We start from the raw sequence: 18,624 nt of genomic DNA on the forward strand, positions 1-18,624 counted from the left end.
AGTCGAAGACTACCAGTATTGAACCAGTGTAGTACAAGCTAACTCAGGATGAGCGGATTATATAATTCCCCTCCCCCTTGTATTGTACATTTCCTTCCCGTTCAGTTATTACCCAACCAAAGAAAATAAATGCACTGAAAAGTAAGTATATAATATTAGAAAACTGGAGTTGCTCGGTTACCTAACAAGGGAAATATTATACAACAAAGAAGAAAGGAAGAAGAGAGGAATAGAGGGAAAGGAAGAGGAGGTGAGGGAGAGACAGGGATGGAAGGAAGGGGAAGGAGAGGAAGATAGAATAGGGGATGAGAGTAGGGGAGAAGGTGAGGAGGGGAAGAGGAGAGGAAGGGGAAGGAGGAATGAGGAGGAAGAGGAAGAAGGTAGGAAAGGTGAGGAGGGAAGGAGGGAAAAGAGGAGAAGAAGGTTTGTTGTGAAAGGAAGGGAAAGAAAGGGTAGAAGAGCAACCCCAAATGTCATTAAAGTTTTTTTTATCTTTGTGCTTTTTTCAGTAAAAATTTGTATGATTATTTATGGACAAGAGAACGTACATTTACAATAGGTATGTAAGAAAAGAAAAAATAAAATAATAATAATAATAATAATAATAAATGCACCAGGAAACAGACTCACGTTATGTGGGCTCGACGGCTTTTCAGAAGTAATCGATCTCCTTAAGCTGATGGGTCTCATCAAGAACAAGACCAGCGCTACAACCAGCCAGCCCACCATAATCATGGTGACACTGATGTCGTTCTCGGCGGATGGATTTGGTCCTGGCACTAGAAGGACAACACAAAGGAAAGAGAGGGCAGAATTAACTTCAGACATGTCAACAAATTACCGGTATCAGCCGGGAAACTTTAGTTTGGGGTAGAGCAGAATTGTGAATCCGACAGAGTACTGATAACGGTGCCAGGTTCTTGTCTAGACTTCTTGCGGTGCTAACAGGTGGATGGGAGTTGAACCATCAATAACTGGATAATTTAACTCCTTGTCCTAAAAGAATTCATGCTCCTACTGCTGAAGATCGTGGCATCCGGCCCTCTCAATTCCTGGCGAATAGATGGCGAAGAAATGGAGGTAGTGACCGATTTTATTTTCCTAGGATCCAAGATCACCACAGATGGGGACTGCAACCAAGAAATTAAAAGAGATCAAACCTGACTGCTCTTTAGAAGGCCAGATCCTGTATTGAAACTCAAATACTTGGGCCACCTAATGAGAAGGAAGGACTCCCTGGAGAAGAGCTGAATGCTGGGAAAGATTGAGGGCAAAAGAAGAAGGGGACAACAGAAAATGAGAAGGCTGGATGGAGTCACTGAAGCAGTCGGCGTGAGCTTAAATGGACTCCAGAGGATAGTAGAGGACAGGAAGGCCTGGAGGAACATTGTCCATGGGGTTGCGATCGGTTGGACACAACTTCACAACTAACAGCAACAACTGCCTAATCATCAGGATTCTGTGCTTGCCAAGTATGACCATGGAATAGTCCCAACTGTTGTTGGCCACAAGTCAACAGAAGAGGACCTTCTGGATTATATATTTTCTCTGTCTGATCTGAAGGCAAAGGAGGCATGCTGGCTGAGGGATTCTGGGAGCTGAAGTCCACAAGTCTTAAAGTGGCCAAGGCTTGGAGACCCCTGCCCTAGGAAGAGAAGACTGAGGATCCAACCAGCATAACTGACAACAAATAAATCCTGAGAGAAAGGAAACATTTCCTCGAATGCTGTTTGATATGTGCACTTAATCGGCTCCAACACAAAAAAGGAACTTACTTCAGAGTAAGCGTGCTAAAGATTTCACCAGAAGTTAAAAAAAAAATTGCTGAGATAGATTTAATTTTTCATGCAAAGAAACAACCAAGTTGCAAAAGGCAGTGTTTGGTTTCTCCGACAGCCAAACAACACAGAATGACACACAGGCACACCAATTTGGAGCGTAACCTTAGCAATGCGTTTAATGTCAGGATAGACATTACAGTCCAACATTCCAGCTGGCCTTAATAAGCGTCTGGCTCCTGGCTGGGAAATTTTGGGCGTTGAAGTCCACCCATTTCAGACTTGCCAAAGTTGAGAAACACTGCTCTAAAGAATTGAAAGGGAACTGACATAACCATTTTTGAGACATAACCATTCCATCTGTCATGAATTGATGACTTCTCCTAATCAGTCTTTCTCGATTATTTCTTCTCCTTTTAAAAGAATAACTGAAAGAAGATCGTCGCAATGAGTTTTTGTCTTTAATCCCCCATAATCCTGAGAGTAGAAGTGAATCTTGCCAGCTTCCCATAAGAATTAGAATTAGAATTTATTTGATTTCTATACCGCCCTTCTCCCAAAGGACTCAGGGCGGTTTACAGCCAACATAAAAAACAATTTTATAAATAGAATTAAAAACATTTTAAAAATCTAATTCAATTTGGCTAACCCCATTTAAAACTATTAATAGAAAAATGATAAAAAAAACCAATTAAAAACCATAATGCATTAGACCAGCCCTGCGCGGTAAAACAGAAAGGTCTTGAGTTCACGTTGGAAGGTTCGGAGGTCAGGGAGTATGTCGTGTCCCACTCCTCCGCTGACGGCCGGGTCAGGGAAATCCGAATCAGGCTTGCCTCTGCAGCTCTGCCCAAAGTCCTAGCAAAGTCCTCAGAGCAGCGCAGGAGACCAGAAAGTGACTTCAGCAAGATAAGTTTGACTTTGCCTGACTCAGAGACTGCCAGAAAGCAGATCCTTTATATAGGCCATGGGGTGTGGCTCCATGACTCAGCACTCATTAAGGCCTGCCCCTCCCTTCCTTCTGTTGCCTCCGCCTATCCAGTCTTCTGATGCGAGGGTCACTCCAATCAGCGGCTGTTGGAAATAAACTTTCCTCAGGCTCACATGCTGTGGAGGAGGGGGAGGGGTCTAGCTGCTCCGTTTGCCTGGGCATGGAGCCAGGGCTGGGGCCGGGGGGTGCTCCCTCCTCTGCAGCCTGCTTGGGCATGGAGCCAGGGCTGGGACCAGGAGGTGCCTCCTCCTCTTCAGCTTGTCTGGGCATGGAGCCAGGACTGGGGCCAGGAGGCATACATTCCTCCGTGTTCGGGAGCAGATAAGAAGGCCCCGGCTGCTGTGAGAGCGGGCAAGACACAACAGAGTAATCGTAACTCATTCCATAGGGCAGGTGCTCCCACAGAGAAGGCTCTCCTCCTGGGGGTCGCCAGCGGACATTGTTTGGCTGATGGCACCCTGAGGAGACCCTCCCTGTGTGAGCGCACAGGTCGGTGGGAGGCTATCGGTGGCAGCAGGCGGTCCCATAAATAGCCCGGTCCTATGCCATGGAGCGCTTTAAAGGTGGTAACCAACACCTTGATTTGCACCCGGAAGACCACGGGCAACCAGTGCAGCTTGCGCAGGAGAGGTGTTATATGGGAACTCAACTATCAAAAATTCTATAGGTCCTTTGCACATCAAAAAGTCTTCCTAATATACTTTAACTCTGGAGGGATATGACCGGAGTGTAACATAAATACATAAGTATAACATCCGACATGATAAATACAATATCAGACATGAAATCCTATGGATTTGGTTTTTTTTTCAACCCTTGATTTTATTTTATTTTTTTTGCTTGATCCTTTCCTTGAAGTAACTCTGACTTCATTCTTCATGCGGAAAGGAGCAGATTAAGAACCCCAAACGGTCTCTTGATAATTCTTATAGGTTTACTGCCAGGATTAAGATCTCATGAATCTTAGTCACAATCCACACTCGGACTGAGATTAATCACTATCTGGGTGTGAACCACAAGCAGAAGGCTACGACTGAGTATCTGTCAATCTTGAAAAACCTACAATCCCATCTGGCAAATTTTACAGGGCCCTCTTTTCTCTTCCTTCCATGCCTTCCTTCTGGCTAGCTAGCTCCATCTTTGCCAACTACAGTTGTAAATTACAGTTGCCATCCCTCAGTAAGCTCAAACTGCCCAAGGAGCTGCTGATTCAGTTCTACAAAGGAATTATTGAGTATGTCATTTGCACCTCTATAACTGTCTGGTTCGGTTCTGCAACCCAACAAGAAAGACACAGACTTCAGAGGATAATTAGAACTGCAGAAAAAATAATTGCTACCAACCTGCCTTCCATTGAGGACCTGTGTACTGCACGAATCAAGAAGAGGGCCGTGAAAATATTTACAGACCCCTCGCATCCTGGACATAAACCGTTTCAACTCCTACCCTCAAAACGACGCTATAGAGCACTGCACACCAGAACAACTAGACACAAGAACAGTTTTTTCCCGAAGGCCATCACTCTGCTAAACAAATAATTCCTTCAACACTGTCAAACTATTTACTAAATCTGCACTATTATCAATCTTCTCATCATTCCCATCACCAATCTCTTTCCACTTATGACTGTATGACTGTAACTTTGTTGCTGGCAATCCTTATGATATATTGATATATTGACCATCATTTGTGTTGTAAATGTCATACCTTGATGAACGTATCTTTTCTTTTATGTACACTGAGAGCAGATGCACCAAGACAAATTCCGTGTGTGTCCAATCACACTTGGCCAATAAAAAGTCTAGTCAATGCATCTGGAAATGATCAGGTGGGCTTGGAGAAAGCTGAGCTAGCTAGTCAACAGAACTTCTTATATTGATGGGCAAACAAGACGGCTTTTTCCTAATTCCAGCATCATGGCCAACCATTCATGGCATTTCAAACCAGTAGCCTCAAATTGTATTTTGGTCCTGTGGATGAGATGCCTAAATAGGATGTGATGCCCAAATAAAAGAACTCATTTAAAGTTATGTTTTTAAATTATTTATCTTTACCATAAGTATCATAAACAGTTTAACAACAAGGCAACTTATACTTAAATCTTCATAATAGCTGATCAACTAACTTAATCTATTAAATTGATTAAAACTGCAACTATGCTACCTCCCTAAGGAAAAACCCTTTAATTCAATTAGATTGATGGTATTAAAAATTACTGTTGGAAGAGATTGCCATATATAGCATTAAAACAAATACTAAGTGAGGATTTATCAATGTGCTTTGAAAAGAGACTGGACAAAGCAATGTTTTCTTCCACACTCCACAAATGTCAGCCCGACTTTAATGTGCCGATACTGCTACATTATTAAACACAATATTAGGTAGTAACACAAAAGCATATGATAAGACTGCTTTGTCGGTTATTAGCCACAGAAATGGGCTGCTGAAAACTGCCTTCTTAGTAATCAACAAGACCTTTGGATCAGCAATGCAGGAAAAACAAACAAAAATGAATACCAGAAATGACATATATACGTATTTTAAAAGTGGGGCGCCAAAGTTTTAAGCATTCAAGGCTTCCTTCTAACGGCAAGTCAACCACAGACCTCATAGCTACTTGCAAATTCCAAAGCAGGCATATCCTGCATGGGAGTTTTCTTAATGAAAAGACTATTTGTCAAAAGTATGAATGAGGCTTTTCAGCTTTATTGAGCCAAGGTATTAGTAGCATGCTTCATGGGGGAAAAAGAAAAGGAAAGAAAGTTATAGCAGGAAATAACAGTATTTGAATAGCAGGGTCTTTTTCTCCCAGCTCTTAAATATGCTAAACATCTTATGCAGAAATAGGAATGCATGTAAAGATAAAGGTAAAGTTTCCCCTCGCACATATGTGCTAGTCGTTCCTGACTCTAGGGGGCGGTGCTCATCTCTGTTTCAAAGCCGAAGAGCCAGCGCTTTCCGAAGACGTCTCCGTGGTCATATGGCCAGCATTACTCAATGCCAAAGGCGCACGGAACGCTGTGACCCTTCCCACCAAAGGTGGTCCCTATTTTTCTACTTGCCTTTTTTACCTACTTTCGAACTGCTAGGTTGGCAGAAGCTGGGACAAAAAACGGGAACTCACCCCGTTACGCGGCACAAGGGATTTGAACCGCTGAACTGCCGATCTTTTATTTATTTATTTATTTATTTGAATTTATATCCCGCCCTTCTCCAAAGACTCAGGGCGGCTTACACTGTGTTAAGCAATAGTCTTCATCCATTTGTATATTTATATACAAAGTCAACTTTTATTGCCCCCAACAATCTGGATCCTCATTTTACCTACCTTATAAAGCAGGGGTGTCCAAACTTGGTCCCTTTAAGACTTTTGGACTTCAACTCCCAGAGTCCCTCAGCCAGCAAAGCTGGCTGAGGAACTCTGGGAGTTGAAGTCCAAAAGTCTTAAAGGGACCAAGTTTGGACACCCCTGTTATAAAGGATGGAAGGCTGAGTCAACCTTGGGCCTGGTGGGACTTGAACTTGCAGTAATTGCAAGCAGCTGTGTTAATAACAGACTGCTTAGTCTGTTGAGCCACCAGAGGCCCTTTCGACTGACAAACTCAGCGTCTTGGCCACTGAGCCACCGCGTCCCTTTTAGGAATGCATGTACATGTCAACAAAATAAGGAATAATTACCATTACCGTTCATACGTCTGTAGTACATTGTTCATATCTGTGATGTCTGAACTTATAGGAGAAGAGTGTATTAGATTATGGAACTAAAAAAACAACAACAGGTATCTGGGAGTAACTTTCCCGACTATCAAATTTTATTTAAAGGCCTAAATGCTGTATCGCATGCATCTTAATATATCTGTTTCTGTGGTGGGTTGCCCCTGGTTGCGAACCGGTAGTAAAACCGGTGGGAGGCTCCCCCCACTGACCCGGACGTCATCATAGGGGATCTGCGCATGCGCAGAACAGTGTGCGGGGCGCGATGCGAACCGGTAGTACAAGTAAGTAGATCTGTTTCCTGTACTAGTCCTACTCTGGAATGTCTTCTCGTATTCTTTATACTTCTTGGTATGATAAGTTTCCAATTTTATTTTGGGGAGTTGGGGGGAAAGGTTGGAACATGAACAATTCAGGAGCTGCTAACATATGGTATGCTTTTCTCACAACTGCTACTCGGGACTGTCGGAAAGCAAAAATTGATTACACACACACACACACACACCCCTGCCTGTGTTAACTTCTGTGGCAGACTAGAATGATTTTCAGGGAGCGAAGGAAATACAGAAGGATGAGCCAGAGGCAAACAGCAAGCAGACAATTTGGGCCATAATTTATTAACACAATAACCATAGTTGAGTATTCTGGTTTACAGTAGCAACTGGTAAAAGTTGTGTTATCTTGGAACCAAGCAAGAAACAAATCCAGTTTCAAATCTTGGCTTAATATAGCATATTAAGCAGTGTATTTTTTTTCCCTCCAGTTCAGATTAAACATAACTAACAAGCGGGATGCCTGTCTTAATCGGAACAGAGGCAGCATGCGCAGACAAAAGATTTAACTCATTTTGGCTTATCTACGCTGGCTTGTGTAATGTATTCGTTCCTCAATTACCGCCTTTCGCATCGTAGCCACCAGTAACTATTCCAATTACTTACATTCCTGAAGGCACTCTGTATCCGTGCAGTAGGACTGGGATTGCCGTAACTGAAATTAAGACAATAATACAAGTTTAATTACATTTCACTAGCTTGTTGGACAATTCCCAAAGGTTAAAAATACACCGGAGAATGAAATGCCATTGATGGGAAATCCATTTCTGCCGCCTATCATGATAGCCTGTAAAATACTGCTGGGGCACCCGATTCCGGAAGCGCCTAACGAACTGTTGGCCACTCACAGAAATGTAGATATTTATCAGAATTTCTCGCGATTCATAGCGAGAAATTCAGTGACAACTTTCGGAGAAATCTGACGTCGGCCAATAAAGCTGAAAGCCGACATAAATTGCAACTTTATTTAACGATGTAAAAACCGACATAAATTGCAACTCTGTAACTATACGTGTAATTGGAAACTTTGGGAAGACCGATAATAAAATCATTAAATGTAAATGTAAACCCTTCACACGGATTCCATCCTAGTGTCGTGTCCCACTCCTCCGCTGACGGCCGGGTCAGGGAAATCCGAATCAGGCGTGCCTCTGCAGCTCTGCCAAAGTCCTAGCAAAGTCCTCAGGGCAGGCAGGAGACCAGAAAGTGACTTCAGCAAGATATGTTTAGACTTTGCCTGACTCAGAGAATGCCAGAAAGCAGGTCCTTTATATAGGCCATGGGGTGTGGCTCCATGACTCAGCACTTATCCAGGCCTGCCCCTCCCTTCCTTCTGTTGCCTCCGCCTATCAAGTCTTCTGACACGAGGGTCACTCCAGGCTCCAGCTGTTGGTAATTGACCTCCCTCAGGCTCACATGCTGTGGAGGAGGGGGAGGGGTCTAGTTGCTCCGTTTGCCTGGGCATGGAGCCAGAGCTGGGGGCTGGAGATACTTCCTCCTCTTCAGCCTGTCTGGGCATGGAGCCAGGGCTGGGGCCGGGAGGCATACTAGGACATTCCTCCGTGTTCGGAAGCAGATAAGAAGACCCCGGCTGTGGTGAGATCGGACGAGACACAACACCAAGGGCAAAAGAGGAGCTACACATAGAATCACCATTTCTCGTGTCTTGGCTTCCGAACCCAGCACTGATTTATTCAGTTTTCAGCCATACAGCTGGTCCTCAACTTACAACCATTTGTTTAGTGACCGAAGTAAAATTATGACCGTTTTTCACACTTACGACCGTCGCAACATCACGTCACGTGATCTAAACTGGGCTGCTCGGCAACTGACTTGTGTTTATGATGGTTGTAGGGTCCCGTGATTGCCTTCTGCGACCTTCTGACAAGCAAAGTCAACGGGAAAGCCAGATTCATTTTACAACCATTTTACTGGCTTAACAACCGCAGTAGTTCGCTTAATGACCACGGCAAGAAAGGTCGTAAAATGGGTCAAAACTTACTTTAACAATTGTCTCGCTTATCGATAAAAATATTGTAATTGCTAACAGTCAATTACAGTAAATTAACAGTCAATTACAGTAAATTACTGTAAATTACAGTAAATTACTGTAAATCTAAGACTGCTAACACAACGAAGACTCACCTTTAACACACCTGGTTTGCCTTTATAAAAATTGTAACTTCCAGGAAAAAAAAATTGCTACGAATGTTGTGTCCCTATAACCCTTGGTAGCCCTCAGAAGTTAAACATTTTAAAACAAACAAACCACACAATAATTATATCTCTGTGGTCCAAACCCTCTCTAAATAAACTGAATGCAGCTGTAATAGGTATCCATGTTACAGAATCTGGTTCCTGAATCATTTTTTTAAATTTTTTATTTTATTTTATAGACAAACAAACACACAGTACATAATCAGTCGTTCAGTGTATCATCTGAGTACATCTTTTGTGTCTTTTTCTTGTTCCTCCAATGTTAATCATTTCATAATATCTAATATCATCATTTCATTTATTATAACATTTCTCCCACATTTCTTGCTTTACTATTAATACATTTATCTATCTTCTCATTTGTCATCTTCAGGCTTCAGCTTCGTGCTTCTGGGAGCAATGTGTGATCGCAGCTGTTTCTTCCTTTTAACTGCTAGTGGGGATTTGAACTGATTGGGTGGGAGCTTGGCTGTGCTCTGATTGGATGGAGGTTTTTTTGTGCTCTGATTGGATGGAGGTTTTTGTGCTCTGATTGGATGGAGGTTTTTGTGCTCTGATTGGCTGGGGTGTGTCCTGTTTGGGTGGGGCGTGGTTGTGCTCAATTTAGTCTGTGTTGCAGGGGCATTTGAGCTGGTGAGCTGCATAGCTGTTGTTTGGCTTTGTGGTGGTGCTACATCTTCATAGTGGGTGTCAGTCTGCTGCATGTATGGATTGGAGGGGTTTGAAATGGCTAATGTTGCAGCTGCGGTCTGGCTTCTGGTCCTTGGATATATATCTTTTCTAACCAATGGTAAAATTGTCCCCATATCTTAAAGTATTCAGATTCCTCTCTTTCTTCTTCCCTTATTTCATTGCAACGTTACCCTATACATAACCCTATACCCTATACATATATATATATATATATATATATATATATATATATATATATATATATATATATATATATATGTGTGTGTGTGTGTGTGTGTGTGTGTGTGTGTGTGTGTAGGTCTTTGGTTGTTCGGGTTTTCTCCCGTGTAAAATTGGAAATGTCTTGGCAACATTTCGACGAAGTCTCATTCGTCATCTTCAGGCTTCAGCTTCGTGCTTCTGGGAGCAATGTGTGATCGCAGCTGTTTCTTCCTTTTAACTGCTAGTGGGGGTTTGAACTGATTGGGTGGGAGCTTGGCTGTGCTCTGATTGGATGGAGGTTTTTTTGTGCTCTGATTGGCTGGGGGTGTGTCCTGTTTGGGTGGGGGCTTGGTTGTGCTCAATTTAGTCTGTGTTGCAGGGGGATTTGAGCTGGTGAGCTGCATAGCTGTTGTTTGGCTTTGTGGTGGTGCTACATCTTCATAGTGGGTGTCAGTCTGCTGCATGTATGGATTGGAGGGGTTTGAAATGGCTAATGTTGCAGCTGCGGTCTGGCTTCTGGTCCTTGGATATATATCTTTTCTAACCAATGGTAAAATTGTCCCCATATCTTAAAGTATTCAGATTCCTCTCTTTCTTTAATTGTCAAAGTCAATCTATTCATTTCTGCACAATCCAATATTTTCTGAATTACTTCTCCCTCTATAGGGATTTTCTCTGCTTTCCGTCTTTGCGCTAATACTAGCCTCGCTGCCATTATTACGTGTATCATCAAATATATATTTTCTTTACTAAATTTCTCTGGTAGGATACCCAATAGGAACAGTTCAAGGTTCCTGAATCATGATGAGATATGCAAAGCCGGAGTTTTAAATTGAATCAGATATTGCACTGATTTTGCAAAAGCAATGGAAAGCACCAGTCCTCCGTTCTTCTGTCTTGCACTAACAGCTTATCACATTTTTATTTTTATTTTTAAAAGGGTAATAAATAAACCCCAACCCTTTGCGGGGGTGGGGAAGGAGGTGATTCTGCGTAAGTTGCAGATACACAAACACACAAATCAGTTGGTGCTTGTTTTAATTTTTTAATCGCCCAGTCCATTCCTAAATACTGCACGAATCAAGAAGAGGGCCGTGAAAATATTTACAGATCCCTCACATCCAGGACATAAACTGTTTCAACTCCTACCCTCAAAACGACGCTATAGAGCACTGCCCACCAGAACAACTAGACACAAGAACAGTTTTTTCCCGAAGGCCATCACTCTGCTAAACAAATAATTCCATCAACACTGTCAAACTATTTACTAAGTCTGCACTACTATTAATCTTCTCATCGTTCCCATCACCAATCTCTTTCCACTTATGACTGTATGACTATAACTTTGTTGCTGGCAATCCTTATGATTTATATTGATATATTGGCCATCATTTGTGTTGTAAATGTTGTACCTTGATGAAGGCATCTTTTCTTTTATACACATTGAGAGCGTATGCACCAAGACAAATTCCTTGTGTGTCCAATCACGCTTGGCCAATAAAGAATTAAATTCTATTCTATTCTATTCTATTCTATTCTATTCTATTCTATTCTATTCTATTCTATTCTATTCTATTCTATTCTATTCTATTCTATTCTAAAGCCTCAAAGGGCTTTGCACAAGTACAGTGTGTGCGAGACAGACGGGAGAGCGAGGGGAGCTATCCTGCGGTTAAAAAGAAAAATATTTTGCTAAGCAAAGAGAGCCTTTTAAAAAGTAATAATAATACAGAGCACACAAATGCATTGGCTATTGTTAAAAGAAAAAAGAAAACAAGAAACTCTGTTTATTATGTCCCTAGGACCAGGGAATGACTTTTTATTGCTTCTAATGAGTCCATAAACAGACTTGTACCTTGCCGGTATGTGTGTGTGTATGCTTTGTTTTTAAACAAAAGAGGGCAATGTTAACATAAATTTAAGCTGGTGGAAAGCCATATGGCTGCATTAGCAAACTTCATCTAGAGAGTGCCTTTCATTTATTATATTTTGATACTTGATACCGACATCACAACCATCAAGCAGAATCCCAGTTGTGCTCTTGGGATTTAGCAAGCTGAATTTAAATCACAGCCAGACATGCACTTGTGTTGTGTAGCGACCAGAGGTGGGTTTCAGCAGGTTCTAACGAGTTTCTGGAGAACCGGTAGCAGAAATTTTGAGTAGTTCGGAGAACCGGTAGTAAAAATTCTGACTGGCCCCGCCCCCACCTATTCTCTGCCTCCCGAGTCTCAGCTGATTGGGAGGAAATGGGGATTTTGCAGTATCCTTCCCTCAGAGTGAGGTAGGAATGGAGATTTTACATTATCCTTCCTCTGGAATGGGAAGGGAATGGAGATTTTACAGTATCCTCGCCCCTGGAGTGGGGTGGGAATGGAGATTTTACAGTATCCTTCCCCTTGGAATGGGGAGGGAATGGAGATTTTACAGTATCCTTCCCCCCGGAGTAGGGTGGAATGGAGATTTTACAGTATCCTTCCCCCTGGAATGGGGAGGGAATGGAGATTTTACAGTATCCTTCCCCCTGGAGTGGGGTGGGAATGGAGATTTTACAGCATCCTTCTCCCTGGAGTGGGGTGGGAATGGAGATTTTACAGTATCTTTGCCCCTGGAGTGGGGAGGGAATGGAGATTTTACAGTATCCTTCCCCTTGGAATGGGGTGGGAATGGAGATTTTACAGTATCCTTCCCCCTGGAGTGGGGTGGGAATGGAGATTTTACAGTATCCTTCCTCTGCCACTCCCACCAAGCTATGCCACCCCCACCAAGCCACCCCCACAGAACCGGCAGTAAAAAATTTTTTGAAACCTACCACTGGTAGCGACTATTTTAAGATCGGAGATGGTGGCAGAACCATCCATTGAAAAACCCCTTAGTAAACTTCATGAAGAGACTTTGGTATAGCTCAGAATCATTTATATGCTTGCATATAATATTCCAGGATGTCCCAAGAATTCTGAAGTTTAGGAAAGGAAAGATTGAAAACAGATTAATCATTAGGGTTTTAATTTTTTTTTTTAAGGACCAAGCAATCACTTGCTTTGGGATGGGGATTGATAGGAGATATGTTCTGTCCCCCTCTGCAGTCTGGGAGACACGAGCGATGACTTAATTAGCCGGCAACTATCAGCTCTGGCAGCAAACTAGCGAGCGCCTGCCAAGTGTCTCTGTTATCTCTCTTGATGCCGATGAGTCAGCCAGGAAACCAGGAACAAACAGGACTTCAGCTCTAATTCTCCCTCTAAGCAGTTGATTTGCTTGCCACAAAGTGGTATAGCAGCCCTTGCTGCTTTTATATCCTGTGGGGTGTGGCTCCATGGCTCAGCACTTCCTAGGCCTGCCCCACTCCTGCTTCTGTTGTTCCCGCCTCTCCTGCCTACGAAACCTAGGGTCCAGCCAGGCCTGATTGCCATCAGCTGGGTCTGGAGGCGTGGCCTGGGAGGGGGAAAGAGTCAGGGGACGGAGGCCTCATTATCTCCTCCACCTGGCCTGCCTCTGGCTCTTGGAGCTGAGCCAGGGAAGCCGGTGCTCCCGAGGTAAGTCCTGATGGCCCTTCCCCCTCACTTTCCGAGTCACTTTCTGGCAGGGGGCCCGGCTCGGGGGCGCAGACACAACAAGCTGAGTATTTACTGGTGGCATTCACAGCAGACAATCAAGTTTTTTGAATCCAGAGAGAGAAATATCTGCTGCCACCTAGGATCGAACTTATGGCCTTCTTATTGTGAGGCGAGAGCTCCACCTTTAGACCACCATGTCACTCCATTATTAAGGTAAGGAGCATCACATTAAAAATCCAAAGTTGCAAAGTTTGAAATTTCACATGGAGAAGCAAGATTTGAGCTCATGGGCTCCCCCTGCTGGACTCAATCACCCTCAAAACAAATAAAAGGTAATCCTCAATTTACAACAGATTATTTAGTGACTGTTCAATGTTACAAAAGCATGTAAAAAAAGGACTTAACAACCGTTTTCTCCACTTACGATCTTTGCAGCATCCACATGGTCACGTGATCAAAATTTGGACGCTTGGCGACGGGTTCATATTTATGACACCTTGCAGTTGCCACGGGATCAAAAAAAATTCACATTTTTTTAACTACCGGTTCTTTGGGCATGGCTTGGTGGGCATGGGCAGGGGAAGGATACTGCAAAATCTCCATTCCCACCCCACTCCAGGGGAAGGATACTGCAAAATCCCCATTCCCAGCCCATTCTGGGGCCAGCCAGAGGTGGCATTTGCCGCTTCTCCGAACTACTCAAACTTTCCGCTACCGGTTCTCCAGAACCTGTCAAAACCTGCTGGATTTCACCCCTGCCCAAAACCTGTTATGATACTAGACCTCCTGGAAATGGTTGAAGACGTTTACGGGCAATTGTTCCAGGTGTAGGAATGAGACAGTTAAAAACGAGAAATGGAGAAGTCCCCTTAATCCCCGAAGCGTAACTACTACAATTTACGCGGAAAATCTCATGGCTTCATTTCTCTTTTCAAAAGCCTTATATAAAATTACCGGAACTAGTAAGACCGTTGTAGCAGAACAGCTCAGCTGCAAAAAGCTGGAGGACTTGTGTCTGCCCCACCACCTAAAAAAATCTCTTCGCACCCTTCGCACCCGTTTCCTACTTTAGGAGGTAGGAGTAGTGGCTTGGTAGTTCCCAGTGCGCCCCTCTACCTTCCAGAGGTGAATCAACTGAAATTTACCCTCCTAATCTCAGTGGGTAAGAGGGTGTCATACCTTGTGCTGCCCTTCTGGAGATTAAAATGGAATTGTTTCAGGGGTGAAATGCTCCCGGTTCGGACCGGATCGCCCAATCCGGTAGCGATGGCAGCGGGTGGTTTGGAGAACCAGTAGCAAAAATCCCTGCCTCCCCCCATGCCCAGCTGAGGCACGTGATCATCAGAGGGTTGTGTTTTGTTTTTTTTTACTTTTAAAAGCATTTTTTCTTCGGCCGAAAAAATGCTTTTAAAAGTTTTTTTAAAAAAGCCTCTGATGATCGTGTGGCTCAGCTGGGATCGTCAGAACCCTTTGAAAGCGGTTTTTTTTTTTACAACCTCTTTGACCATCCAAGCATATTGCTATTTGCATTTGACTGCATTGGAAGGAAAATCCAAGACGGGTTGGCTGCCCTTATCCCTGCAGATGGGCTCTGAAGCCAACTCCACAGAACGAGACTCTAGTCCTCCAGATTATCCTTACCAGGTTGATCAACCTTCTCATGGCGTGCTCTTGCGCGCAAATACACTCGCAGGGGTCAAAGCCGCCTTCGGCCATGTTGTGGATGGGCCTGGAGTGTTAATGGACCCTAGGAAGAAAACAAAGGGGCTGTGTTTAGTTATTTATTCCATTGGTTTTATGGTTATCTTTATTGGTTCATTCATTGATATCCCGCCTTTGTTGTTTTCACAAATAACTCACGGCGGCAAACATATCCAACACACTTTCCTCCTCTTCTTTTCCCCATAAAAACATCCTTGTGAGGTGGGTTGGGGTGCTGAGAGAGAATGACTAGCCCAAGATCACCCAGCTGGCTTTCATGGCTACGGCAGGACTAGAACTCACCGTCTCCGAATAATTAGGCCAAAGTTACCCAGCTGGTTTTTCATGTCTAAGGCAGGACTAGAACTCACCATTCCCTGGCGATTGGCCCAAAGTCACCCAGCCATCTTTCATGCCTAAGGGGGACTAGAATTCCCACCTTCTGGTGATTGGCCCCAAGTTACCCAGCCGGCTTTCATAGCTAAGGCAGACTATTATTTTTTATTTTATTTTATTATTTATTGAATTTTTATACCGCCCTTTTCCCGAAGGACTCAGGGCGGTGTACAGCCGTAGATAAAATACAAAATATATACAATTAAAAACAAATTAAGACATAGCAAAATTACAAAACGGCTAATGATTAAAATTAAATTTAAAATATTTAAAAATATTAATAAAACCCCAATTTAAAATCAAAATTATTATGCCAGACTAGAACTCACCATCTCCTGGTGATTAGCCCAAAGTCACCCAGCCAACTTTCATGCCTAGGGTGGAACTAGAACTCACGGTCTCTTGCTTTCTAGCCTGGTGCCTTAACCACTAGTCCAAACTGGCTCTCCGGTTGTCCAACTCATACGTGGTGTGTCGGAGTGGCGTAAAGCATTAAAAATCAACAAGAAACTCACACCCCCGTGACAGCGACAAATACAATAATCCGAGCCCTTTGATCATCCCTGAACCAACCTGGGCTCCCCAAACCCACTAACAGAATCGTGTCTTCAAGGCCTTTCAGAAAAGGAAGGAGGAGGGTCAACCTGATTTCTGAAGGGAGTGACGTTCCAAAGGAAGGAAGCCGGGATACAAATAAATAAATACAAATTAAAAAAAAAAATACAGGGTAATCCTGCGATCAGCAGTTTTTTTTGTGGGTGTTTTTTAAAGAATAGCCAATGTCTGATTTTACGCCTGTATCAGAGGCTCCAAAAAGATATCAGAAAAAGTACAAGTGTAGACAACCTTTATAAAAATTATAAAAGAAGAAGAACGTCACTTTCAGGCTGTACCTATTTAAGGAGTAGAAATCCTACTTTAGAGTCTGACAAACAACAAAATTCTCTTTCTTTACCGGCTGTTTCCTGCCACACCTGTTTAACGAGTATAAAACAAAGGCTTACATTAAGGTAAATACAAAAGCAGAAGGGAACGTGGCAAATTTTTATTGTGCAATAATTAATCGCACAGATTATGCCTTCAGGCTGTCAGAGTTATCTCAACCAATTCTTTGTTGCAAAAGTGGTTTTGTGCTGAACAGTATTACAGTGGGCCTCGACTTACAACTGTCCATTTAACGACCAATGTTACAACAGCACTGGAAAAAAGCGAGTTTGGACCATTTTTCACTCTTACAACCATTGCATTATCCCCATGGACACACACAACGATCAAAAGTCAGGTGCAATTGGAAGACTGACACCCACTACGAAGATGTAGCACGACCACGACCACGAAGCCAAACAGCAGCAGTGCAGCTCACCAGCTCAAATCCCCCTGCAACTCAGACTAATCTGAGCACAACCAAGCCCCCACCCAAACAGGACACACCCCCAGCCAATCAGAGCACACAAAAAAACCCCATCCAATCAGAGCACAGCCAAGCTCCCACTCAATCAGTTCAAACCCCCACTAGCAGTTAAAAAGGAAGAAACAGCTGCAATCACACATTGCTCCCAGAAGCACGAAGCTGAAGCCTGAAGATGACGAATGAGACTTCGTCGAAACGTCGCCAAGATACTTCCAATTTTACGCGGGAGAAAACCTGAATGACCAAGGACCTACATATATATATATATATATATATATATATATATATATATATATATATATATATATCAGTAAGCTCAAACTGTAATATATATCAGTAAGCTCAAACTGCCCAAGGAGCTGCTGATTCAGTTCTACAGAGGAATTATTGAGTCTGTCATTTGCACCTCTATAACTGTCTGGTTCGGTTCTGCAACCCAACAAGAGAAACACAGACTTCAGAGGATCATTAGAACTGCAGAAAAAACAATGGCTACCAACCTGCCTTCCATGGAGGACCTGTATACTGCACGAATCAAGAAGAGGGCCGTGAAAATATTTATAGATCCCTCACATCCAGGACATAAACTGTTTCAACTCCTACCCTCAAAACGACGCTATAGAACACTGCACAACAGAACAACTAGACACAAGGACAGTTTTTTCCCGAAGGCCATCACTCTGCTAAACAAATAATTCCCTCAACACTGTCAAACTATTTACTAAATCTGCACTACTATCAATCTTCTCATAGTTCCCATCACCAATCTCTTTACACTTATGACTGTATGACTATAACTTTGCTGCTGGCAATCCTTATGATTTATATTGATATATTGACCATCATTTGTGTTGTAAATGTTGTACCTTGATGAACGCATCTTTTCTTTTATGTACACTGAGAGCATATGCACCAAGACAAATTCCTTGTGTGTCCAATCACACTTGGCCAATAAAAAATTCTATTCTATTCTACTCTATTCTATAAGACACAAAAATACAAAAGAGAATAGTAGGAAAGATAGGGGAAGGAAAAGGGAAGAGAAAACTGCAGGAGAAAAAAAAATAGTAAAATAAAGAAAAGGGGTTGACTTCCCAATTCCCTTTGATGCAGTAGAATAAGAATAGCATCAGTCCTCAGCTTTTTACTTTTACATAATGGTATAAACTAGCCATTTCTATAACAACAATCTATCTCATCAGTAAAACCCAAAATCAGAGTTTCATTTTTTTTCCCCACCTCGAGCACAAAGTCCAGAAGCGGTTTCCAAGTAGAAACAAAAGTAGTTTACCGTATATACTCGAGTATAAGCCGAGTTTTTCAGCACGTTTTTTGTGCTGAAAAACATCCCCTCGGCTTATACTCGAGTATATACGGCTTATACTCGAGTTTTTTTTTTTCTTCTTTTTTTCACATTATACCGGATGGCGCAAACTTGGCGGGCTTTTGCATTAGCGCGGGGAAGCCCTGCCGGTGCAGTGAGAGGGCGGGGCGGGGGAGCCGCCAGCCTTCTCGGCTGAGGGAGGGAGGGTTTCCCCGACCGGTAGCTGCCTCATTTCCCACCCTCGGCTTATACTCGAGTCCCCAGTTTACCCCAGTTTTTTGGGGTAAAATTGGGGACCTCGGCTTATAC

At 43.0% G+C, this 18,624-nt stretch overlaps 1 protein-coding gene across 5 annotated transcripts in view; it reads right to left on the bottom strand.

Moving 5' to 3' along the window:
* Window positions 1–18,624, bottom strand: part of SMIM14 (small integral membrane protein 14) — a 44,155-nt gene that overhangs the window by 3,078 nt on the left and 22,453 nt on the right. For all 5 annotated transcript variants that reach the window (XM_058193936.1, XM_058193939.1, XM_058193937.1 and 2 more), the window contains 3 exons: window positions 15,125–15,230; window positions 7,422–7,470; window positions 631–779 (listed from right to left, as the gene is read on the bottom strand). In XM_058193936.1, the coding sequence (XP_058049919.1) occupies window positions 631–779; window positions 7,422–7,470; window positions 15,125–15,199 (273 nt within the window). In that variant the 5' untranslated portion in view covers window positions 15,200–15,230. The remainder of the gene's footprint in view (window positions 1–630; window positions 780–7,421; window positions 7,471–15,124; window positions 15,231–18,624) is intronic.

The sequence above is a fragment of the Ahaetulla prasina genome, chromosome 8, assembly GCF_028640845.1.
Source record: "Ahaetulla prasina isolate Xishuangbanna chromosome 8, ASM2864084v1, whole genome shotgun sequence".
NCBI lineage: Eukaryota > Metazoa > Chordata > Lepidosauria > Squamata > Colubridae > Ahaetulla > Ahaetulla prasina.